A 26,397-nucleotide genomic window follows, 5' to 3' on the forward strand; every position below is an offset into this window, starting at 1 on the left:
AACAAATTTTCATGGCAATGCTTTCTAAATTAATTTCCTCTATTTTTCTCTACTATAGGCCCAATGCAAAAAAATCAGTGCAAGAAGTAGGCCTTTCTTCCCCTGACTGCCAACACTGGCTTTCTCTTTGGCACCTGGCACCCAAGCTATCAGCACTGGCTTCCCTCCAGAGGCTGGATCCTGGGGCCCAGGCTCCTTCCCTCCTCGGGCTGCCTGTAGGCACCCAGGCCCTGGCCTGGCTTCTCTCTGGCTCAAGATTTGTCAGGAAGGTTGTCCAGAAGAGTCTGGTCTAAGTATCATATTACCCTTTTATTATCATAGATTACAAAAATATACTTATTTCCTTCATAGTGCTCATGCTAAATTATAAATTTTCATATTTTTGTTTTCATGTCTTGCTCTCCCACTAAAAGGAAATGTTTTACATTTTATTTCAACTAGAGGCTCGGTGCATGAATTCATGCATGAATAGGGTCCAGCCAGCCTGCCCTGATCAGGGCTGATCAGGATCAGGCTGAGCTGGCTGTGGGGAGGGCCCGCAGGTGGTTGGCTGGACAGCCTGCCCCCTGTTGAATTCCAGGTCAAACTCCCAGTCAAGGGGACAATTTGCATATTAGCATTTTATTATATAGGATACCTAAGACAATGTATGTCACATTGACAATTCCAAATAAATAGGTAATTAAGTATTGGATAAATGGAAGCATGGAAAGCGTCTGATTCCTAGATTGTCAGGCAGCTCTCTAGAAACCACAGGCAAACACACCCATGCAAAGTCAATGCGATGTCCTTTTCCTTTGTAGCTTTCAGTTCCCTCACTATTCCTTATGGTTCCCCACAGGAAGACCTTTTCATATTCAGTAAAATAGAAGAATTGGAGTTGAAGTAGTAATGGTTATTCATCTTCATTCCAGCTATAGAAAGAACTTTCAGAGGAAATATCTATCAATGTGCCATGAAAATTCAACAAGCAGAAAGCTTCTGCCTCCAATCTCAGGTGAGTTCTAATCCACATGGATATGAAAAAACAAACAAACAGGTAGTCTTTATGGCCTCCAGTTTCTTCTGAATTCATAAATTTTCACCTATTTATAGAGACTCAAAAGATTGTATGCAACCTAATGAGAAGACTACCTATGAATATCTATTCTTCAATCTGCTCCCTCTCCCTCTCTCTTTCTCATCTTTTTTGTTGCTGTTATTGTTAATCCTCAACTGAACATATTCATTGATTTTTAGAGAGAGTGAAAGGGCAGGAGAGAGGGCTGGGGATCAAACTGGCAACCAAGGAACCAAGGTACATGTCCTTGAACTCCCAACCCTTTGTTGTGTGGACTAATAATGCTTTAGCCACTGAACCATATGAAATGAACAGTTGGTCTTGGGAAGTAAAACCATGTGAGGAAATTTTCAAATTACTGAGATTTTGTGCATATCATGAGACCTCAGATGGCCCACTGAGTCGTTTATAATAATAAAAGGGTAATCTGCTAATTATACTGGATATCCTTCTAGAGGACCTACCAGACAAAGCCAGGACTGCCAGGGAAGCCTGGGTCCTGGGTGCCAGAGGGAAGCTGGTGCTGGCAGCTGAGGGAAGGAAGGCCTATTCTTGCAAGAATTTCATGCATCGGGCCTCTATTATTACATAGCCATATACACAGGATCATGTATAAAGTGACTACATATTTATTGCCCATATCTTAATACAGGTCTTTTCTAAGAAGCAAATAGGCACTTTCATTAACCACCAAAAAACACACAAAAAAAACCACATCAGGCATAAACTGGAACCATGACATATAGTTACCCAATGGGAGGCTGATGTTCTCAGTGGTCTCAAAACAAAAGTTCTTTCCGGTTGGAGGTGGCTGAAATATATGTCACTTTTGTCATGTCTATTTCTAGGCATCTAATCCATTTCCCCACTTTAACTATTAGATTTAAATATTGTGTGCTATAGAAATAAACTTGAGGTGCATCATAAATGCAGTGGACCATAGGCTTGAAGTCTCCTCAAAATATAGCACTCTGTGATCTGTGCCTGCCTGCCATTGCTCTCACTTGGCAGCTTAGAAAAGTGTTTTGTTTTTTAATGTTCTCTTTCAAATTCAAAGAGCTAATTTCCCTGCAGACCTGGTCATAAGACTGACCTGCCTGTGTTTCTCTGCTTCACCACATCTACATTCCACTCAAGTCTCATTTAAAAACCTTCTGATTTTCCCTTTGAATTCAGCACTCATAAGTTCCTTCTTTTCCTGTCCCTGAAGGCTATGAGACTCATGGCCTGCCAACATATTTATGTAGTATATTTCACTCTAGCTGAGCAATATAAGGAAATAGAAGAAGAGAAGTCCCCCGAAGTTGAAAAACTGGCTTATACTTGGGGGGAGGGGTGGTATTGAAGAAAGATTGATCCATATATTTTATTATTTTCTGTTATCACAAGCCAAAAAACATATTTACATATAATAATTACTAATCTTTTACATTGGTTTTGGAGAGCAGGTAAGGGAAGGCAGAATAAGGACAGGGACTCTGCTTGCGGAATCAGGCTAGACCAAGAAGTCTTTTTTTTAAAAAATATATTTTATTGATTTTTTAAAGAGAAGAGGAGAGAGGGATAGAGAGCTAGAAATGTCGAGGAGAGAGAAACATCGACCAGCTGCTTCTTGCACACCCCCTACTGGGGATGTGCCCGCAACCAAGGTACATGCCCTTAATTAGAATCGAACCTGGGACCTTTCAGTCCACAGGCCGACGCTCTATCCACTGAGCCAAACCAGTTTTGGCTAAAATTCGCATTCTTAAATATTGTCTAATATTACCTCATCTGCTAATGACTACAGAAACACAATCTAGAAATTTTGGATACATGGCTACACATTGGCCTAATTTTTCAAAGGGTAATATAGAAAGTAAAAATATAAAATTTAGTACCATTTTCAAATGATTCAACTGAAGGTCCTCAATAGTGCTGCTCTTAGAAGCTTAATCCTACTTTTATGTTTTAATGAAAAATGTTATTACAAACACATATGAAAATTTTAATAATTAAAGCTAGCTCTGGAGCTAGAATATTAACATTTTCCATAAGTTATAAACTTTTGGAATAAAACCAACACTACCTACAGCTGAAAACATCATAAAAAGATAAAAATGTATGCTTATATTATTCTATCCTCACCAGAAGTATAACACTTGACCTGTTGATTCCTTCTAAAGAAAGGCAACATCTTATATAATAAAAGGCAAATATGCAAATAGAACCGTAGAACAACCAGACAACTGAACAACTGGTTGCCATGACATGCACTGACCACCAGGGGCCACACACAGAACATGGCGGGCGTTGGCTGCGGTGGGACGCTGGAGTAGGTGAGTGGGAACACCAGACCAAAGTGGGGTGCTGGTCACTGTCATCAGAGCGAAACTCTGCTGGTTATTGAAAATTCTTTGCTCCCAAGCCGAAACCGGTTTGGCTCAATGGATAGAGCGTTGGCTTGGGGACTGAAAGGTCCCGGGTTCGATTCCGGTCAAGGGCATGTACCTTGGTTGTGGGCATATCCCTAGTAGGGGGTGTGCAGGAGGCAACTGATTGATGACTCTCTCTCATCGATGTTTCTAACTCTGTATCTCTCTCCTTCTTTGTACAAAATCACTAAAATATATTTTTTTAAAAATTATTTGCTCCCATGCACCACAGTCCTGTCTGGTACTCACACCTGCTGCTGACACTGGCCCCACTCCTACCGGCTGCTGGCACTGGAGTCACGGATCGCACCTGCTGCTGGTGCCTGGCACCAGCCCTGATCACATGGCTCCATCCTTGGGTATGAATGGCAGTTGCCAGCCCCAATCGCCCCTGAGGACTTCTCCACCACCCATTGCTCCTGAAAGGTGATTGGGATAGCAGCTGCCATTCACCTTCACTGATGGCACTGGCTCCACTCGCACCGAAAACTGGTGGTGCTGGTCCCAATCACACCACGCCATCAGTGGGTGTGACTGGAAATGTGCTGTCAGCCTGTGGGAGTGGTTTCGGCAGGAGTGGGGGTGAAGTCAGACAGAGGACCAGGGGTCACAGTGAGAGGGGCCTGGCAGGAGTGAGGAGAATGGGCCAAGACCTGCCCCTGTGCCCACCACAGCCTTGTGGCCCACAGTTCCTTTCAAGGTGCATGAACTCATGCACTGGGCCCCTAGTAATTCTAGTAAAATAATAATGTCACATGTTTGCAAAGAACAAATGCCAGATTCTTGGACTGGTAGGATTCCATATTTTCTTTATTTTTAGTTGAAAAGAATACTCCACTTCAGCTAATTAATATATATGAGGATAAAAAGACATAGATAAAATAAGCACAGCCAAAGATTGGCCTGAATTTAGAAAGAAACATTATAAAATTCAAGGAAACCACGAGTATATGGAAGAACAGAAATATGCAAATGACCTAAACTGAATATTAACAATCTAATTACTGAACCATAGTTGTGATTTGGCCTTTGACTTCTCTGTATTCTGGTGCCATTAACTTCCACATTCTATGATTAATTTGGCATTAATGGCTAAGGTGACCTCTTACTGTCCTTCAATATTAGGGAGTTTTTAGAGATATCACTTTTCCCAAGAAATAGTTTGCATATACCTCAAATTTCAGAATATTCCATGAGGAAGTCAGTTGAGGAGAAAATTCAAATTCCAAAGCAAGCATTTTGTACGCCTATTCTAGACATTCTTTAAAAATCTGCTATTTATTTTCAACATGGAGAGGTAATCTTTCACTGAGAGATGAACTGTAATGACCAGTGGCTTCACAAGAAAATGTCCTGGCCAATCTTTGCTTTTACCACACCTCTCTTTCAGAAGCCCTACTTAGTTAAAAAAGGAGAACATGACAACAATATAAAACTATAACAGTATTAGCCTCAATGCAGAGAATTCTGAACAATGCGATTCCTCTATCAAACTTTCCATATTTTAACAAGACAGTTATATCCTATTCAAAATTGAATGAGTTAAATGAGTTAGAAAGTATGTGGAGTCACAATCAGGAAAATATTATAAAACCATAAAGATCAGATGGCCAATGGAATATCACCAGAAGTAAATGGCACAAAATGCATCCATCAACAGAATCAACAAGATTTTAACAGGTCCCTATATCTGGAAAGTTTTCAGCACTGTGGGAGATATTGATCTATATTAGACATGATGCCTAACATCAAGAAGCTTGCATCTGACTGGATAAACAGGGCATAAATCTAACAAAATGAAGAAAAGAAATATACAGATAAATACCTTATGGAAGTATAAATATGGAAGTTGTTTTTGGCTACAGAAACAGAAAAATTGTATTGGGTCCTCAGTGATGGGAAATTTTGAAAATTCGTGACAGTGGGAAAGCAAAAGAAATTGGGAATAAAATAAAAAAGTACTTTCTCCTGCTGTCTACCTTGTGGGTATAAAATATCTTTTCCCTATAGCTCTCAACATTGACCTTTTCTTTTCTTCTCCCCGAGACACCCCTTCCATGTTTCTCAGTAATGCTTCATACAGTTGTTCAATATAAAGTCAGAATCTTCTTGCAATCTTCACATTTTCTTCTCTTGCTGAAGCACCAGACCATAGATTTCTAAATGGCCCAAAGGATATGAATCGATCAAAGCCTTTTCTCATTCTTATTATTACTGTTGCTTTAATGAAAACCATCATAAACCAGGGGACAGGCTGCCCTGGTTTTAAAGAATCATGCTTTTGACATTACATTGTAAAAATATAGACAGTAGCACACCTTTAATTGTAACAGAAAATAGGATAAGCAATGTTGATTAAAGAAATGAACACTGAACTCTAAGTTCCTTTTTCTTGATTTATCTCACCTAAACAGAATGGACTAATGTTAATCACTCAATTTCCCTCTTTCCAAGGTATAGCTTCTGTTAGTCAGTAATAATTATAATATCAGAGTTATTGCAAAGCCAAATGAGACCATATGAAAGTTCAGGAAAATATTGAGAAACACTGCACAATGAAAATGTTTTCTTATAAATAAGCCCAAGGAGAGCACAGTATTATTAAAAGCTCATAGTTTGTTTGTTTTTAATATTTTTAAAATTGATTTCAGAGAAGAAGGGAGAGGGAGAGAGAGAAAAAGAAATAAAAATTATGACAGAGAATCATTGATTAGCTGCCTCCTTCCACCCTTACTAAGGATCAAGTTTGCAACCTGGGCATGTGACCTGACCAGGAATTGAACCATGACCGCCAGGTTTATAAGTTGATGCTCAATCACTGAACCATGATAACTGGGCAAAAGCTCATAGTTTTTGAAGTTATCACCAAGGTCAAGTTTTAGGTCTATTACTCACTAGGATGGGCTCATTTAAGTAAACAACCTTAGTTATTCACCAATGGTTAGTAATTAGTTCCTGTTTTTTCTCACAGTTTCTGTAACAATTAAATATAAATCTAAAAACTACTTAGAAACAATAAAAACTAAACATACTATATTATTTGCACTAGCACAATCACTAATGCTGCTGATATGGCTATCACTACATAGCTACTCTTATGACAACTTATAATATCACTTATGCATAAGAACATAGATTGACTTAAAAAATCACTTTAGCACTGATTAGCTTCAAGTATAATTGGAATGGATTAGAAGAGTGTTAAATAATAAAAATTCATGTTCATGTTATTTGAACTTTGTGTATCCCTTAGTTGAAATAAAACATTTATTCTTGCATGGGTAGGGTCCTTAGGCCTGGCTTAATTAAAGCCCCCCCTAACCCCCTTCCCCCGGCTGGCACCTACCCTTGACTGGCCTGGGGCCTGCAGGCTGGGGCAGCTCCTGCATTGAGCATCTGCCCCCTGGTGGTCAGTGCACATCATAATAACCACTCATTCCACCAGTCATTCATTCATTCAGCCATTCTGCTGATTTGCATATTAGGCTTTTATTATACAGGATAAGCAATCTAATTCAGATTATAGAGATAATTGATTCAAGGCTAAGACATTATCAATATAATTGTTTTTAGTCTGTAAAATAAATAAATAATAATCACAGAAAAATAAACCTTTTTCAAAACATTTTAATCATTAGCCACTAAAATACCAGTGATATGTGTGCTAAGTGCATCAAACTATTTATTAAAAAGACCCAATAATATTAGCCTAGTTACAAATCCTAGGGAAATAAAAACTACAATGAGCTACATTATTCAATCCTGTTAGGATGACTACTATTTAAAAAATATATATAACAAGTGTTTATATGGAGAAATTGCAACACTTGTACTTGCTGATGGGACTGTAAAATGATGCAGCTGCTATAGAAAACAGTATGGAGTTTTCTCAAAAAAATTAAAAATAGAAATATCTTATGATCTAGCAATTACATTTCCTGTTTTATATCCAAAATAATAGAAGCAAGATCTCAAACAGATATTTGCATACCCATGCTTATTTCAGCACTATTCATAATACCCAACCTATTACAATAATCTAAATGTCCATCAGCAAATAAATTAACAAAGAAAATGTGGTATATGCAAATAATATATTCCACCTTTAAAAGAAGGAAATCCTGTCATGTGTTACAATTGGATTAACCTTAAAGTAAAATATGCTAAGTAAAATAAAATAGTCACAAAAAGATAAATACTGCATAATTCAATCTATTTAAGCTATCTAAAGTAGTCAAACTCAGAAACAGAAAGAAGGATGGTGTTTGCTAGCAGCTGAGGGAAATAGAAAAGTGAGTTATTATTTAATGGGTATAGAGTTTCAGTTTTACAGCATGAAAAGTTTTAGAGATCTGTTATATAACAATATGCATATAGTTAACACTACCATAACATACACGTAAAAATGATGATGACGGTACATTTTACAATATGTGGGGATTTTTTAATCACAATAACAAATACGAGGCATGAGTTCAAATTATAATGCATCTTCTCTGCTCCAAACAGATAGCAATGATGAATAAAATATAAAAAAGGCCTAATATATATAACAAATTTATGTAATATGTAATTTATTACATATATGTACTTTATTAAAATACATTTCATTTTAGAAAATTGAACTATCAGCTGTTTAAGCATGTGATTTAATACACACTGCCTTTATAATCATTCAAAATATGTGTATACATTTCTGGGGAACACCCTATATAAGGCCTATATGACATAGCCACGACAAAAGCAAGCTAAGTACCTGCATAGGTTAGAAACACAAAGCATTGAGCAGGTCCCAGCTGCAGGCCTACTGAGCTTCAGGTCCTGAAGGAGGCCTTGTGACCCAGAATTGTGCTCTGCTCAAGTCAATGTCCACAAAAGCCCTCTGTGTACACTAGAGAGCCAGAGGCAGGCTACCACACCACACTAGGAGCTGGGATCATTTTCCTGCTCCAACTTTTAAAAAGGCTGAAATAAAATATGCAGTTACTACTTTAGGCAAGAAGCAATGATAGACGTAGCCTCACAATGAGAGGACCTAGACCAACCTCACCCTAGCCCTGGCCTCCTTCTCTAACCCCAATGTTACACTTGGAGCCTTGAAATGACTCTTAAAATCTTATTCTAAACTAGAGCCCCTGAAGGCTGGATAGAGACAATCAAAACATGAATAAGAAGTGAGAGCAGACCCCAGAGGAAGAAGTGGATTTTGGACAGGAAAAGAGGGAGCTATATGTGCCTGCAGATCAAAATTCCAAACACGTGGAGAACTCATTCTAAATTCTAACATAATCTGAATCCGCTTCTAAAAATGGCAGCCAACAAAATCCACAATTGAAACATGAATTCATTACAAAAGAAATTAACCTTATAAAAAAGTCTGACAAAGTATTATAATAATGCTCAGAAAGATAAATGAGTTCATGAATGTTTTTTAGAAGAGTCAGATAATTAAAATAGGAGGCAATAAATCAGGAACAGGTAAATATTAAATGGAAACTATTAAACATCCAAACATGAAAATTATAGTGAAATTACAAAACAGATGGCATAACATTTAGAGTAGATTAATTGGCAAGTTTTCCATGTAAGTCATTTAAGTATTGCTAGCACAAGAGACTGAAAACATGAGAAATAAAACATACATGGGTTGAGAGTTTAAATTTTCCAAACTGGAAGAACTATGATTCTTTGAATTAGAAGGGAATGCTGAATTCCTAATAAAATAAATTAAAATAAATTCACAAGTAAATATTATTATAGAGAACTTGCAGAACATTATGTATAAAGAGAAAAACACCTTTTAAGTTTCCCATATATTAGTATGTTACCAAGGAAGTAAAAAATATATTAAATTGGAAGCACACTTGGCATGGTCAGTAACATGCCAGAAGTCAAGGTGGTATAAAAATATTGGTCCAGTTCTAATTGTATAATTATCTGAACTATAATTCAAGAGGGAAGGTGAAAGGAAACCATTTTCTTTCACCAGAATGAAGTGAACCCTAGCACACAAAGCAAAGTTTTCAGTTAGAAGAAAACTCAGAGGGGCCAAATTTGATACAGACAAACAGAAACAAAAATGATATGCATAGAATGTTTTATTAAAGATAGGCAAGTGTAACTATCAGCTATAGAATAATAACCTATCATGATTAAGTTTAACTATGAGCTGTAGAATAATAACTTATCATGCATATGACTTCATTTTAAAGTATAAATAATCAGCCGAAACCGGTTTGGCTCAGTGGATAGAGCGTTGGTCTGTGGACTGAAATGTCCCAGGTTTGATTCTGGTCAAGGGCATGTACATTGGTTGCGGGCACATCCCCGGTAGGGGGTGTGCAAGAGGCAACTGGTCGATGTTTCTCTCTCATCGACGTTTCTAGTTCTCTATCTCTCTCCCTTCCTCTCTGTAAAAAATCAATAAAATATATATTTTTAAAAATACAGTATAACTAATCAAATTGCCAAGAAGAGTGGTGGTGCTCACTGAGCAAGAAAACATGCTCAGATCTGTCAGCTGTATGGAAGAACAGAAACACTGAAAATATTTAGCAAACTATCCACTTATGTGTGTGTGCATGTTAAAAATAAGAGTAAATCATTAAAGAGGTAGAATTATAACCTTCCTTTACAAAGTAGCAGAAAAATTTAAAAAATGTTTCAATAATGTAAGGAAATAAAGAAAAATATGGAAGCAAAAATATATAAACTATAATGATACAAACAAATACGGATGCATTAACAATCTTATTAAATACATATAGATGAAAGTCACCTATTAAAAAGTACATTTTCCAGAATGGATCTTTAAAGTTTAGCTTTACATTTCCTAACATCCCTCTGTCTTTCTCTCTCCTGGTGAGAGGAAAGTTAGAAGTAACAAGGGAATTAATTCGTGTCTAAAAATGAATACAAACTAGGTAAATGGCACTAGATAAATGATACTGTTTGTGAATTTCTTTTGAATGCTCTGTATGTTTCTCTAGGACATCTTGGGTCACACAGCCCTCTCTCCTTCCCCATCGGCCTTTCCTGGTATGCCCAACTACACTGTTTCACATAAAGTAGGAAACTGCTTTTCAAATAATTTCAAAACTCAATATATACAAAAACACCCAGAACAGCCTATGTTAACAGCCTGCTTTAACTCACTACAGGGCTCCTGGTTGCATTAGTGCTCTCCTGCTGAGGCAAACTGCACAGACAGCAGCAGTATGAAGTTGATGAAGCCTTGACAGCCAGTTCTCTTTCAGGTCTGCCTCCCCCATACTGGTCCCTTTTAGCCCTATTACAGTATCTTAGACCTATACTTCTGTTTAAAATTTAAGATCAGCATTTACTCCTATTGGTCCTATCCAGAAAGAGGGTGATTTTGAAAGGAGGAGGCCTGATGATTGATGCCAGTGATGCCATGCTTATACAGGAAAACTGCTCCCAGTAGCCTGGCAGGACCATAAACAGGGAAAAGCATTGCAATTCTTGGTATGAGGCAGGTTTCATTTAAGTGAAGAGGAAAACTGAAACTCTAGGTACCTCAAACAGGTAACTCAGCAACAGCTGACTACTGGCTTTACTAAGGCATTATTAGCTCCTTTACAAAAAATTTAAAAAGCACCTACAGTATGATTCTCTTGGCAAGAATTTCTTAAAACTTCCTCTGATGAGCTCAACCCATGAATCTCTGAAAATGCTGCAGAGTATAAAGGTTAGTCATCTCACACTGAAAACCCAGCCTCCTCCCAGGAACTCTGGGATTGTATCCAAAAGGGTGACCCCTCCACACTTCCATCTCTTACACACTCTCTCTCTCTCTCTCTCTCTCTCTCTCTCTCTCTCTCTCTCTCTCTCTCTCTCTCTCTCTCTCTCTCACACACACACACACACACACACACAGGATCTTATACAACTGCCTCCTGCCTATACTACCACTGCCAGACTCTCTGTGTTTTTCCTTCTCCCAGACCTTTGGAAATTACTCTGGTCCAGAGAAATAAACTCTACAGCTTCTATGGAACTACAACCTGAATTACAGCCTCATAAATAAATAAATAATCACCTTCTAAATATAAATATGAGCATAATATACCCTACTTTTAGCTGCTGACCTGATTGATGACTGATTAAATCCTTAAATCATATTATCCTAGGATCATCTCCATGCTTTAGCTTGTAATACATTCATTTTTTTAAGTTTAAGAAACTAAAATTGTTTTAAATAAAAGCCTGTTATCTTTCTTTTTTTATTTTCATTTTTACATTTAAAGCACAGACTCACAATAACTGGACATTAAGAACTGTTAGAATTATAGCACACCAAGAGTGAGAGCCCACTGTTTTGACCAAAATATATATTTACCTTTAAGTATTGTTTTGAGTAGAAACTGTTAAAAAATGTATATGTATACATCTAGTATATAAAAGCATATTTAGATATAAATATGTTGAACAGTAAAACAGTAACTTTAAGAATTTTAATATGGCCCAGCCAGGGTGGCTCAGTGGTTGAACTAGGAAGTCACGGTTCAATTCCCAGTCAGGGCACATGCCTGGGTTATAGGCTCAATCCCCAGTATGAGGTGTGCAGGTGGCAGCTAATCAATGATTCTCTCTCTTCACTGATGTTTTTCTCTCCTGCTCCCTTCCTCTCTGAAATCAATAAAAAATATATTCTAAAAACGAATTCTCCTATGAATGACAGATATATTACTAATATCAAGCTTAATATACCAGAGATTCATTTAGCTGAATATTTAAAAAGTTTAATGGTAGTTATCCAATAATTGATTTAGTATCTTGTAGGCATAAGTGAACTTCCTGAATAACCTGGTTTTTTTTACTGAGAACACAGAAAGTAAGAGTGGAAATCTGTAACCATGATTTTCAAGGATATTTCTTCTTGAACTACAAATAGACAACTCCCTTTTAAGAGAACACAAGGTTCCGTGCAGCCACATTCTCTCTCAATGCATAAATTATTATCTTGAGATTGAGATAGGCATCAGAATATCATTAACTTCTTTATAACATGTCAGTGCTGATAATGTAGCCACTGATGTTACCTAATTTTATCAACTTCAGATTTAAAAATAACATTAGACAACATTATTTTAAAGGTCAGAAATTCACTCAAAGAGAGGAGGCAGCTTGCCCAAACGGATAACTTCAGAGTAACTGAATGCAAATTAAACTTAAATATCCCAGCCCTTAAACCAGAGCTCAGCGCACGCATTCACATTACCTTCAAAGTGACCTGTTACCCCAGGAAGCTGACCCATTAGGTACTGCACAGATTTTATTAAATACAACAGAAGCATAATCTATTTTCAAAAGTCTTCCTCCATAGACAGAGAAGACTCCCAGACAAACTGAAGAATATAGCTTCCCAAACCATCCTCTGTGTTTGAAAAAGAGGCAAGAGGAGAAAAGAAAAACGACTCACCTTTAATCAGAAAGGTAAAATTCATTAAATAGATCCAGAAGTGGAAGTTATTGTAGATGAAGAGAATTTACATTGCACAAAAGCAACTAGCTCTTTCTCAACAGGACAACGTTTGTAACATTCTGAATTATAAAATATTCATAATAACCCTGACATACTGGCTCAGAGAATATAAAATTATGTCAACTGCCACTTTTCCCCCCTGAAATAATGGAATGATGGTCACTCCAATGCCAGTTTAAAAACACACACACACACATACACACACAACACACACACATGCGTGCACACACACACACACATACACACACACACACGAAAAGGGACTTACTGAGCTGTAGAGATAGCCTTCACCATTCATGGCCACATAGAGGCTGGCCTTCACCCCTTGGATGGCCACCACACGCAGGCCCACGGGAATTAGATTGAAGAGAGCTAGAAAGGAAAAAGACAGAGGAAAGGGATCAGTGACCTTTGAATAAATCATCTCACTTGTAAGATAACTCTTTTGGGAATTAAAAGCTATGAACCCAAATGGAGAGGGAAAGGAAGAGGAAGAGGAGAGGGAGAGGGGAAGAGAATGAATGTCTAAGGGTGTGGCCAACTCACCCTTCTTGTCTCTGCACCACCACTATGTGGTTCCAGGCAAACCACATAAACTCATCTGTAATGAAGGCTTTACATTAGAAGATTTCTAAGGCCCCCACCTGGATCTGAGAATTCAAGATCTCCCCTCTGCAAAATGAACAATATTCAAACCAGGTAATATAAGATGTTTGTTTTTTAACAAATAATTTAAACCACATTTTTTTCAATAGTGGAACATGTTCATAGTAAAAATTGCTAATCAAGTATGATCTTTGTAACAAATGCCAGAGTTCTTCCTTTGCTCTCACTACTGTCCTTGTGCTACTGAAATAACTTAAGGAGTACAAGACCTTAAGGTCTCGTTGAGGAAAGAAAGCTAAGACATATGGAATCATCTGATACGGTGTATAATTTATGTCTATAATTAAATGTAATATATGCATTCTATATATATATTCCCTGTGTTACAGAGTTCAGGAAAATGGAAGGTCTGTGTGGAATGAAGTAATTGGGAAATGTCTTACACAGAAGATGGGACCTGAGTTGACACTTAAAGAAAGCACAGCAGTTGAGTGAGCCAGGGACAAAAGAACATTTAGTGGGGCAGTAAATTAGGTGGCTCTGCAGGGTAATGTGTGTGTACAGGAAGGGACTGACAGATTGGAGGATTTATATCATATTGGGAAGAAATGGAAAAGAACACCATGTAGATAAGGTAGGGATAAATAACGGAGACTCTGGCATTCTAATCTTAGAGATCTGGACTTTCCCAATGGGCAACAAGAAGTTGGCATAAAAGGATTCAAGCAGCAAGATTACAAAAATGTGTGAGACTTTCAAACAACATAGTCTTTAAACCCACCACTCAGAAGCTGCATGATGTTGAGTTATTCATTTAACCACTCTGCTTTAGTTTTTCAGTCTATAAAATGGGCATACTAATCCTCACTGCACAAAACTGACAGAACAATCAAATGCATCACCATATTCTTGAAAATGTTTTATAAACAGAGATGTGGTCTCTCTTATTATTATGAGTTATTTGTCATTAATATATAATTTCCAATTGTCAAATAAGGTTAGCATAGGGTCTGATGTAAAAATTCATATATCACTCTAGTAATATTGAATTTATATTCAGAAGGTTATTTAGTATTTTAAAAAATAATGCTTCATATTTGTGCAGCACAATTTTCAAAGTGCTTATAAATCTATTATTGTATTTGACCTGCCACCACAAACACTAAGAAGAGTTCAAGACAGAATGATCATCCTAATTTTTAGAAGGGCAAACAGGTTCAAAGAGATAACCTGGGTAGAACACCATCTGAACAAAGTGTATCTGGCTCTTTAATGAGGTTACCTGTCCAAAATATCCTATTCTCCCCTTCTTCCATTTTGAGTTTAATTTATCCTAATAACTGTTCTTACCCTCTTGCAAAATAATGGATGATTTAGCTATTTCCCTACACAACTTGCAGCTAGCTATGGCTACAGACTCAGTACTAGCCAATAAGATGTAGGCAGAGGGTCTCTGTATGCATGAAGCCTCCTTCCCTAAAGACAACTCATAAATGTCTCTTGCCCTGATCTCAACCCTTTGCCTAGCTGTTGCTTAAACAATGTGGTGGCTGGAACATCCTAGATCATGAGAACAAGGGCTACTTCTAAGGGAGTGGTAGCAGCCGAGATGGATTGGAATTGGATCTCCAAGCAGTTTGTGGAACAGTGGCACAAGTCACACATTCAATGTCCCAGGTCTGCCATTTATGTGGGGAAATAAGTCTGTGCAACACTGAGCTAATCCTAATCCTAATCCTAACTGATAGAGATTGGTAATCCTAACTGATAGAGTTAGCAGGAAATATACAAACTAGTGTAAGATACTTATGCATTGTAAATAATCACACCCACTAGAAAATACCAATTTCAGTGATTATTCTTATGAGGAAAGTAGTAAAATCCAAAATTGTACATAATGTCTTTCCAAGGTAAAGATTTATCAGGGAAAAAGCAGGAACATTGATTCCTTTAGCTGAAACAGAAATAGAAAAGCAACTATGAAGCTTTACCTATCTAATGAGAGTGAGAAAACTACTCAAGCCAGGCAGGGACAAACACTTGAGTGAAAGTTTTATATGAACCACAAGGTGACAATGACTTTAGATACTGTGCTTTGGGAGATGTTTTAACAAGTTCATTTAAAAAGTCAGTTCAAAAACCAACTTGTAATTAGACTTTTTAGTAGTTAAAGCTACAAACTGTTCTCTTTGGGAGGGTCTACATCTGCCTCCTAAAATCTTGAAAAATGGAAAGTGGCTCCCCCTTGCCTACTATTTCTCTTCATTGTAGCACACTGACTCTCACCCAACTGGAGCCTTTCACTACTCAGTGGGAATTCCTCCTAAGTCTCCATTCTTTCTCTTCATCCTCAAAGCCGGGCCCTAGCTCATGTAACTGAGATACACCATTCAAGTACCTTGCATCTACTCCTACCATTCCTTTTCTTATAACCTCAAGCGATGGATCCCCCAATGTCTACAAGATGGATCCAAAGTCTTCACTTTGGTGCTCAAAGCACTTTGCAACCTGGTTCCAACCCAATATTCTATTTTATCACCTGTCACTCATTTCATCCACTCTAACCAGCTTTTAAGAGATTTTTCCATTTGCTAAGTTCCCCCTTGACCTTTAACTAGGCTGATCTTTTTTTATTTTTATTTTATTTTATGCTCTCTTGAAATAAACTATTTTCCCATTTCTAAATTTGGTCAACTCTTTTCATCTTTAAGACCTACCATACTGAAGTGCTTCATGAATCTTATCTACAATTGTTATAAGATGAAGAGGTGTGTTCATAGAATATAAATGCAAAATAAGGCAAAAGAAATGAAATGAATCAAATAGTTAAAATATTTAGTATTTCTCCAGATATTATAATATAATCTTTGTAATAGCTTTCAGCTTTTAAAATGTAGTTATTGTGATTTATTTCTTACCCTATTCAGTTTTGTACCAAACTTTCATTCCACCATACTATATTTATTTTTCAAAAAGGATCTCCCAAAGTATACAAATTTTAGGATCCATAACACTTAAGTCTATCTCAGAATTAAATATAAGTGAAGGGAAAGAATGAAAGTAACAAATGGGAAAGAAAAAACTAAAGATATTATATTACCTGAATGTCTACTTTTGTTTTCAGGCATCGTGCCAGGCATTCTGATATGCAAAATGTCATTTTTAAAATATACTAGATATATGACTACTTCACTTTATTTCAGAGATAAAATATTATCTTATATTTTGTGTACAAAGTGGATAAATAAAGGGATTGAAAAGTGTCATCTTAAACTTTGGTATAAAATTCCATGGCCTTAATTTAACTCTCATATAGAATTTTGTAAATATTTTGATAATGCCCCTGATTTATCATTTATCATTATTGAGCACTTACTATATGCCACATGTCATACTTAGGCAATGGAAAAAGATGTATCCAACATATGTGGTCTGTGAGGAATTGCTTCCATTTATAAATCTTTCTGAGACTCCTACTATCCTGTGGGTAAGTGAAGGCCCTAGAAACTTGTACTATTATCCTCATTGCCTTGCATAGCAGCTTGGTCATAGAAGTCACTACTCAATATTTGACAAATAAATAATGAATCAGCAGTGGTTTCTCTTTAAGCTTTCTTATTTACAGCTTTTCTAGGTCACATTTCCATAATTAAGCATTAAAGGAAAAATAAAACTGAAGAGAACATTTTCCACACATAGTATAAATTCAAATGTGGAATTTAAAGGGAAAGCAGAACCCTATATGATACTAAGTTTGAGAGGATATGAACATAGGATGTATGGGGCCAGTGTGTGTGTGTGTGTGTGTGTGTGTGTGTGTGTGTGTAAGGGGATTCAGGTTTGTGGGAATGAAAAGGAAGGGAAAAGTTTGGGGAATCTGTTACACCTAAGATATTAGACATCTTGTACAATTATATTGAACCAGGAAAAAAAGTATTTTGTAAAAATGCTATGTTATAATTCAACTTTATTTCTACCTGCCTACCATTATCCACAAAAGTTATTCCAGTGGCAATATGGTGACAATCCAAAGAACATCAGAAAGTACCTAATGCGACAACCAATAAAGATGCAAAGAAGGAAAAGAAGGAGAAAAAAAGTTCATTCCAACTGGTAAAACCTTCTTTTCAACAGGTAAATCCAGCATCTTTCTAAGAAAATTCTAAGGGCAGATTCCTTATTGTTTGTAATAATGAAGCACTATAAAAGTGCAGTTGTATTATAAAATTCCGGGTTGAATTTGCTGAATAGGCAATGAAAAAATGCATTTTATGACCCACTAAAAACACAAGTAAATTTATAGTGGAAAATACTGAGAGAAAATGAAACTATTGGGAGTTAAAATCTATGCACTCCCAATAAAAGATCATCTTGAAAATTCAGTATAATTTTCCTTACTTCAAAATGGTCTCAATAAAGATATTTCATTAGAGTGTAAATGATATTATATCCTAAAGTTGATACCATATTGTTTTCCCCTTTAATCCTATAGTCTCTATCAAAACCATTTATAACTATAATATTTATAATAATATGCATAGTCTACTCAAATTATTTTTCATTAGTCATGAAAATAATATTTATTTTTGTCAGTTATTTATCATTTACTAAAGTAATTTTTTTTCTCCCTCTCTGCTTTCAGTAGGAAAATGATCTTAAAGAACAGTCAACAATTGGGAGATAGTCTGAGCTATGAAATCCAATATGAAAGTAGTTATACAAATTATGGCACAAAATATTAAATTTTTTAAAGCTGGAAGCTATCATAAAAATTATTAAATCTGGGAAATAATAAAATATTTTAATTAAAAACTTGATCGATACATTTCAATGTATCTTCTCCATTATTTTGTATGAATAATCCCTGAAAACATTTTATAACAACAATTTTTTAATACAGTCAGGCAAATTAATTGTTCCCTCATCCTAATTCCATAGCATTCCATACATAGCATTTATCACATTGCTTTTTCATATTAATGTGTTTGCCTAAGTCTCCCTGCAAACTAATAATTCAAGAATATGAAATATTTCATCCAGAGTGCATTGTACAGTAGAAGCCTAAACAGTATGGTGGTCACTAAACTTTAATTCTCTAAAACACAATTTCTTACAGAAATTAAGTGAAAGATTTGATTGTCCTATTTCGTTAGCTATTGAGTCAAGGAAACAAGACTGGCATGAGGACTGAAGATCAATCCAAAGGACAGAGCTATTGATCATGACCTCTTCTCCTAATATTTAACAACTTTGTGACAAAGTAATGTAACCTCATGGACTCTTGGTGTCTGCTCTGAATGCTTCACTGACATTATGTAGGTCAATTAAAATATTTTCAAAAAACACTTGTTAAACCATAAAAGTAAAATGCAAAGTATTATTATTGGTGTTGGTATTGTTGGAGCTGGTGTTAAACTTCCAATTCTAGAGCATTCATAAAGGGTGTATATTGCAGGGAAACCTGGGGTATCATTATGTCATATTTTAACTTGAATTCTTTAATATGCCATGGGAGAAAAGACAGAAATGCCTTTCAGCTTATATATTTATGACCCAGAGAGCAAAATCAACTTTGAATGTAAAGTAAAGCAATGAAAAGGATGTAAAAAAAAAAAAAAAAAAAGTCAACATAATTTGGCTATGTAACTTTCAATCTCGCTGACCTATTTTATAAACAAATGGTCAAAATAATTCAACTGTCTGATTTATTTTCTGCATTGAATTCACTGGCTTATGAAATGGATTAATGATTTGGAGCTTAGAGAATTAAAAATTTTTTTGTAGGCATTGGCTAATAGCAAACATAGTAGATTTTCTACATAGCAAAAATGGGCAACATGGTGATACTTTTGTGAAAAAAAGCCTTAGCTGTAGAAGAAATCCTACCATTGGCTTTTACACCTGATATCATCATATAACCTTTCCTGTGTTGCTTCAGAGAGGTTCAGAAACTTGAATAATTAACAAGTCAATTCAATGTGATTCTTCTTTTCACCTTAAGATGAAAAATGAAGCATATCACTATCGATAATGAAAGCAAATGCCTTTCATCACTCATCCTCTGCAGCCAATTTATCTTACATAGACTTGTCTCACTGTCCATTTCAAGAACTCAGTGAATAGCACAGGTGCTGTCCATAAGATCAATGGGCAAAAACATCCACCAAGAAATCACTGCATGTTTTTAAGCTTTTAGATCTGTATCTTCCACAAATCTTTCCTCACAAGTTATGTTGTCCTAATAGGTTTATTTATTAAATCATTCACATATACTGCAGAGGTTTAGACACTTGTAATACAGTGGTCTAAAAGGCAGACACAGTAACAATAATCACCATGGTAAAAGTCTAAATCATAAAAGAATAGCCCCACACATGTACTCTGAATCCACCTTTACAGAGATGGGCAATTAAGCTCAAAGATGTGATTTTCTCAAGGTCATTAAGTCCACCAAAAAAGAGCTGGGATGTGAACATAGGTTCTGGTGTCTGTAAAGCTAGGGGGAAAATGTTGCTCTTAAAAAGTAAAAGTAAAATTCTAGTAACCACAATCTAAGCAGCTATAAAGAAATTGAGGAAAAAATGGGACTATAATAAATACATTGAAGCCTTAAAGTAAAAATATCCCACCCAGAAAATATAAAATCTTTAGTTCTTCTTTATTAAAATTACACACAAACACAAGCAAACTTGCTCGAGATGGTTTAGATGTGCTCAACCAAAGCTTTGCACTTCTTTATAATATATGCATATAAAAGTGATAAGCGATTACACTTAAATAGCAGAAAGTCAATGAAATACCACAAAGAAAACACTCATAATTCCACTCAACTTATGTTGGCATTGACACTGAAAGATTTGCTGCCCACAATTTAATTATATATACAAAGAGGCAAAAGTGAACTTACAGTTGTATGTTTGCAAAACACAGTTTATTCTTATATTATTATTTATTAATTATTGTATTACCTTCCACACAAAGAACTGTAAACCTACTTTTGACCCACTCTATATATCATCTTCAATCCAAAAATATTTCCATTGAAATACATGTCGTAAGATTTGTTTTTAAAAGAACAAATCTTTTATCAATAGAAATGGAGGTGGGGGAATAGAATTTTAAAAAATAGAATGATTATTTTTGTCATTATTATTTTCTAACTTAAAATGGTCTCCTTCATGTCATCTCTAGTTACACATCCCTAGTTACACATTTATTTTTTCCCCAAAGCATCACATTTCACCTATCACTCAGTTGCAATTGCTCAGTAATATTCACTGGTTCCCCAGGCTCTAAAATATGGTCCTGTGATGTTTCCACATAAATTCTGCTTCATCTAATCAGCTCTTTCTCCCCAAACAGGGCAGGAGTTTTCTCTGCTAGATGCTTGTGCGCCTCCTTATCTGAAATGCAGTGCTCCAAATCTTAGGTCACATGCTTCGATCCTATTCTTCAAGATTCCATTTAAAATCCACTCTCACTGAGCACCACAGCTTTGTGGGATTGCTCTCCTCTCTGAAATCTTGTGATTTTTCTGTGTTAAGTTTTGTCTTATATAAATATTCAACTGCTCTGGGAGCAGCTAGAAGTCATGAGTGGTATGGGAATCATCTTTGTAATCCAGTAACTAAAACTGAGTTGGCCTTCATTACTTAATGAAGACGAAGTATTCTTATAGTGTGGTATGTGAAACCCCAGCCATTTTGTTGTAGCTGTCTGAAACCATGTGGTAAGAAAACATATGAGGCTAGGCCACAAGGAATGTGAAAATTTAGTGATGTCTGCCATAGACACAGGAAGACCACTTGGCCATTTCTTTGTCGTCTCCAGCTTGAGGGCATCCTTTTACAATAAAATATCACAAAACATTTCATAAAAGAACACCAATTTACACTCTACTTTAAAAAATATCTTATTGCATAACTCTGTCTCAAAGTTTTTTGCTGTTTTTTTTTTTTTTAAGTTCTGATGTCTTACCACACCCACAACAACTAAATAAGCATATTAAAAACAAAACAAATCACTAGTTTTATTGATTTCAGAGAGGAAGGGAGAGGGAGAGAGGGATAGAAATATCAATGATGAGAGAGAATCATTGATCAGCTGCCTCCTGCACACCCCCTACTGGGGATCAAGTCTGCAACCCAGACATGTGCACTGACCAGGAATTGAACACTGACCTCCTGGTTCATAGGTCAATGCTCAACCATTGAACCATACCACCTAGGCTAAATAAACGTCATCAGGGTTGAACCTAAGCACCAATTAAACAACAACAACTACAAAACCTCCTCAGATGATTCCAAAGGGCCCTATTGTCAAAAATTATTTTATATTCAGTAGTTCTGGGGTAGTTCTAACAAGCTCTGAGGTAATGCTGGTTCTTACCAATCCTGACCAGCCAGTGGTTCAAAGCCTAGAGCAGGCAGCCTTACTGGAAAGGCAGAATCTGAGGCAACATTTAAGACCTACTGAAACAAAATCTGAAGTTTAACAAGATCCCTAGATGATTACCATGCACTTAAGGTTTTAGAAGCAGGGTTCTAGATGGGTGGTCCTCAATGTACGGTCTTGTGAATTTGTTAGAAATACCAACTCTCCAGCCCCCACTCAGACGTACTAAAAGAGACACTCTGGGGATAAGTCTCCCAAATCAGTTTACCAAGACTTCCAGGTGATCCTGATGCACACAAAAAATATGGAAAGCAGCATTCTAAAAGAAGTCACTGTTCTTACACTTGAATGCATTTTGGAATCATTGGTGTTATTTTAAAAGAATACCAATGTTTGGATTCCATCTACAGAAATTCTGCTTTTATTAATGTGGAGTAAGACTTGGGCATTGGGTTTTCAAATGTACCCACGTGATTCTAATATGCAAAAACCTTGGGACCATTATTCTAGAGAACTTGGACATGAGTAGGTAGAATGTCTTCCTTTGTATCTTGGTAGGACTTCCCCTGCTCAGATTATCAGCAGAATCAAAGGGCTGAGGAGAGACCACATATAACTGTATTCATTCTAACACACTCAGAGTTAAATTCCAAGTGCAGTGGGGCTTAATTGCATCTAAATTTGACTTTTATCTAATTCCCCCAAAGATATGAAGCTTGGGCCTAGAGCAGAAAAGAGTGCTAAAACTGAAGATAAGTTGCCAAAAAGGCTTGTTATACAATTATTCAAAGCTTTGCTCAAGTCCTACATTTCCCCTGAAATTATTATTGATCATATTTCATCAGCACAGATCTCTCCTCCTTAGATTTTCCAAAATGTTCCCTTCCTGGAGGGTAAATGCAATGTTATATACTTTAGTCTTTACACATATTTCCCAATTTTCAGATGAGCTTCAAAGTGCTAAGCAAATGGACCAAGTTTATACAGCTGGTAAATTTAGAAATATATATTAATTTCCATAAATGTCTGTCACTAAAACCCTATGGGCTATTCACACATCATACTGCTTCCCCATTTACCAGTACTGTTTTCTGGTATACACTAAAGGAACAATAAAAAATGAGGTCTTCTGCCAATCCCTAAGTAAGAAGGAACAAAGAGAAGCTTTATTTAGAATATTTTTAAATCTAAATTATAATACTATGGAGTGGGCTTAGTATTGCTGTGCAGACACTTTTTTACATTAGTTTCCTCCTCATTTCTGTCTCAGTGCCAGGGAAAGCAGATGTTCAAAGTGCACCCTTACTAAATCTTGGTTGGATGCTTGCCTGCTGAGTACCACTCTATCTAGCCTACTGCATAAAACATGAATATTTATATACACACACAAACACACATACTACATGCCTCAAACTTCCCAAGTGATATATATGAAACAGGAAACCACATTAACATATTTAAAATGATTGTTTAATGGCTATTTAATCTAAAACGTATTAATTTACAGTTTAAATATATCAAGCATATTGAAGAAAAATCCTCTCAAGTATAATGTTTAGCCTCTCTAAAGTAAACCACCATATTTTATAAATAAACAACCATATTTTTATAAATAAATGCTTTTTAAAAGTGTTGTAAGAAGAATGCAGGGATCTAATTTAGGGAATATTTTTATGCACTAAATATTAACCAGAAAAGAGACTGGGGGTTCAATATAGAGTGTGTAATTTCTGGGCATTAGCTCTAGAACAAATAAACTCACTGAGTTCAAATCCTGGGTCTACAATTTAATAATTGTGTGACTATGAGCTAATAAGTTAAACTTCCTGTGCCTCGGTTTACTCACCTACAAAGGAGGAATGATTACTGGAGCTGATATAAAAGATCATTGTGATAGTTAAATGAGTAAAATTCATAAAGTTTTCAGACCTTTACCAGTCCCTTAGAAAATACTCAGTAAAAATTAGCCATTATTGTATAATTTACCCCAAACTCATAGGTTAAGTAATCTCTTATTGAAAATATATAATTCTTCCTTTATACTTTATAGTAGTATATACTGGAAAATGCCAGTCCATATGAGAATAAACTTATGATCTAGCCCTTATTTAGTTGGAGGCTACAGCCTGAATGCTTCAGTGAACCAACGGCATATAGTAAATTCCACTTCCATTAATTACTATCTATATTAAGTGGGAAAATGTAGGTAAATATGTATAGTCTTCCAAGCAATGACTTGAGGAGGGAACACAGGATATGGATATAATAAAAATAAATTTTCTTACCATAAACAAATCAATTCACCTCTCAGAGCCTCAGAATCAGGCAAGTCAATTTCAGAGGGATTTTTAATTATCTCTAACTCCTTACAACTCTAATTTAGTATTTCTTTATCCATTACTTCAAGAACCTTCCTCCCCTACTTTTTTTAATTCTTAAAGTACCTGGATATATATATATATATATATATATATATATATATATATATATATATATATATATATTCTTGCAAAATAAGCTTAAATTGTGCTACTTGTCCTACTTGAATACAAAAGAAGCAACATCTCCCTCTCCTCTGGGTAAATATACCATTTATGTACTTTTAGAAAATGTCTCTGTAATTATCACCATGAATATCTATTCACATAACACTTTGAAGGTATATTTAATACTGTGCAAGAGCAAGAGTGTGTTCTTTTTACTTTTATTGCTATAATGTTCACTTTTCCAAATGGAGCATATACAATGGCCTTCCTGTTTTCATAATGGAAAATTACTACTTTATCTAGATTTTGAATTCTCTAAGATTGTCTGTAATTCTCAAACAAAATGCAAATGTGATCCAATTTTAATGAATTCTTCAAACTGGGTGTTTTTCAACAAAATCATTCTTTTTAAAAATACATTTTTGTATTGATTTCAGAGAGGAAGGGAGAGGGAGAGAGAGACAGGAACATCAATGATGAGAGAAAATCATTGATTGGCTGTCTCCTGCACACCTCCTATTGGGGATCAAGCCTGCTAACTGGACATGTATCCTTGACTGGAATCAAACCTGGGACCCTTCAATCCACAGGCTGATGGTCTGTCCACAAGGCAACTGTCTAGGGCTACATTTATTTTTTATTGGGATTGTTCTGCAAATTCAATTCCATTCATTTATTCAACAGGTACTGAATACCTACTATGTGCCACGCACTACCATAGGTGTAAATTACAGACAAAACTTCCTGCTCCTTTGAAGTTTCTATTTTATTTTAGTCTTTCAATTTAAATGGTAGGCTGATTACAGTATTGCTATTATGAATTAACCTACCCATATTAAATGGTAAGACCTTATTACATGCCAACTCAGAGATAAATCAGGCATAGTCAATGTCCTTAAGAATTGTGTAATCCAAATGGTGTAAATAGCCCTCATACATAATAAATACATACAAGGAAAATTGCATAATAAATATCCTAAAAGATGAATCATTGTGCAAAGGAAAAAGCAGGACTTCTGGTTAAAGAAATCAGAAAAACTTTTCAAAAACAAAAGGCAGTTCTTTTTGTTTTTAGATGATGATATAATCAGTGGAAAAAATAACATAAACAAGCACAGAATGAGGAAACTGTGGAATATATATGGAGAGCATTTTAGAAGAAAAAAGACAATCTTCTACACTAATAAAAGGGAAACATACAAATTGACCATACCTCCACTACGCCCACCAGCCAGTCAGGAGAAAGTATGCAAATTAACCCAACAAATATAGTGGTTAATTTGCATATGCATGCCTGGAGTGAAGACTGAAGACAGCATAGAAGGAAGCCAAGCACTGCAGGAAGGAGCGAAGTGTCAGAGAAGGGACTGAGGCAGCAGGAAGGGAGAGAGCAAGACAGTGGAGATAGGAGGGAGGGAGCTAGGCAGCCAAGATGAGAGGGAAGCCAGAAGCCAGCCATAATCAGCCTACTACTTGAAGCCTTTCTTCTCTGCTTTGCTCCAGCTGCAGGAAGACCAATTCTTGCAGGAATAGCCCCAAGGAATTCCAATTCTTGCAGGAATCTTCCTGCAACAGGCCTCTAATAAAATAAATAAGTATATTAGTGATAAGTGTTCTGAAGGGGAAGATTCCAATTGCTAAGGGGAGTAAAGTGTTGAAGATAGGGATTGAAACTGATACAGATTAACCATAAAAGGCCTACATGGAAAAAAAAAAAACATCACTTTTGAGTAAGAATATAAAGAAAATTTCAATATTTGGAGGAAGAACACTGTAGGCATAGGAGATAGCTGGTACCAACAACATGGTGTGTTGGAAGAACAGGTAGCAGGCTAGTCAAAAGAGGAGAGAGAACAATCTGGCTAAGTGATGGGTGGGTTTTATAAAAAACATTGGTCAAAAGATGAAATTTGCCGAAATCGGTTTGACTCA

General features: G+C 36.0%; 1 protein-coding gene across 4 annotated transcripts in view; it reads right to left on the reverse strand.

Moving 5' to 3' along the window:
* The window catches only part of FGF12 (fibroblast growth factor 12), a 508,911-nt gene that overhangs the window by 163,459 nt on the left and 319,055 nt on the right, over window positions 1–26,397 (reverse strand). For all 4 annotated transcript variants that reach the window (XM_036446555.2, XM_045583847.1, XM_036446554.2 and 1 more), the window contains one exon: window positions 13,248–13,351. In XM_036446555.2, the coding sequence (XP_036302448.1) occupies window positions 13,248–13,351 (104 nt within the window). The remainder of the gene's footprint in view (window positions 1–13,247; window positions 13,352–26,397) is intronic.

This window comes from Pipistrellus kuhlii, unplaced genomic scaffold (genome assembly GCF_014108245.1).
Source record: "Pipistrellus kuhlii isolate mPipKuh1 unplaced genomic scaffold, mPipKuh1.p scaffold_m20_p_2, whole genome shotgun sequence".
NCBI classification, from domain to species: Eukaryota; Metazoa; Chordata; class Mammalia; order Chiroptera; family Vespertilionidae; genus Pipistrellus; species Pipistrellus kuhlii.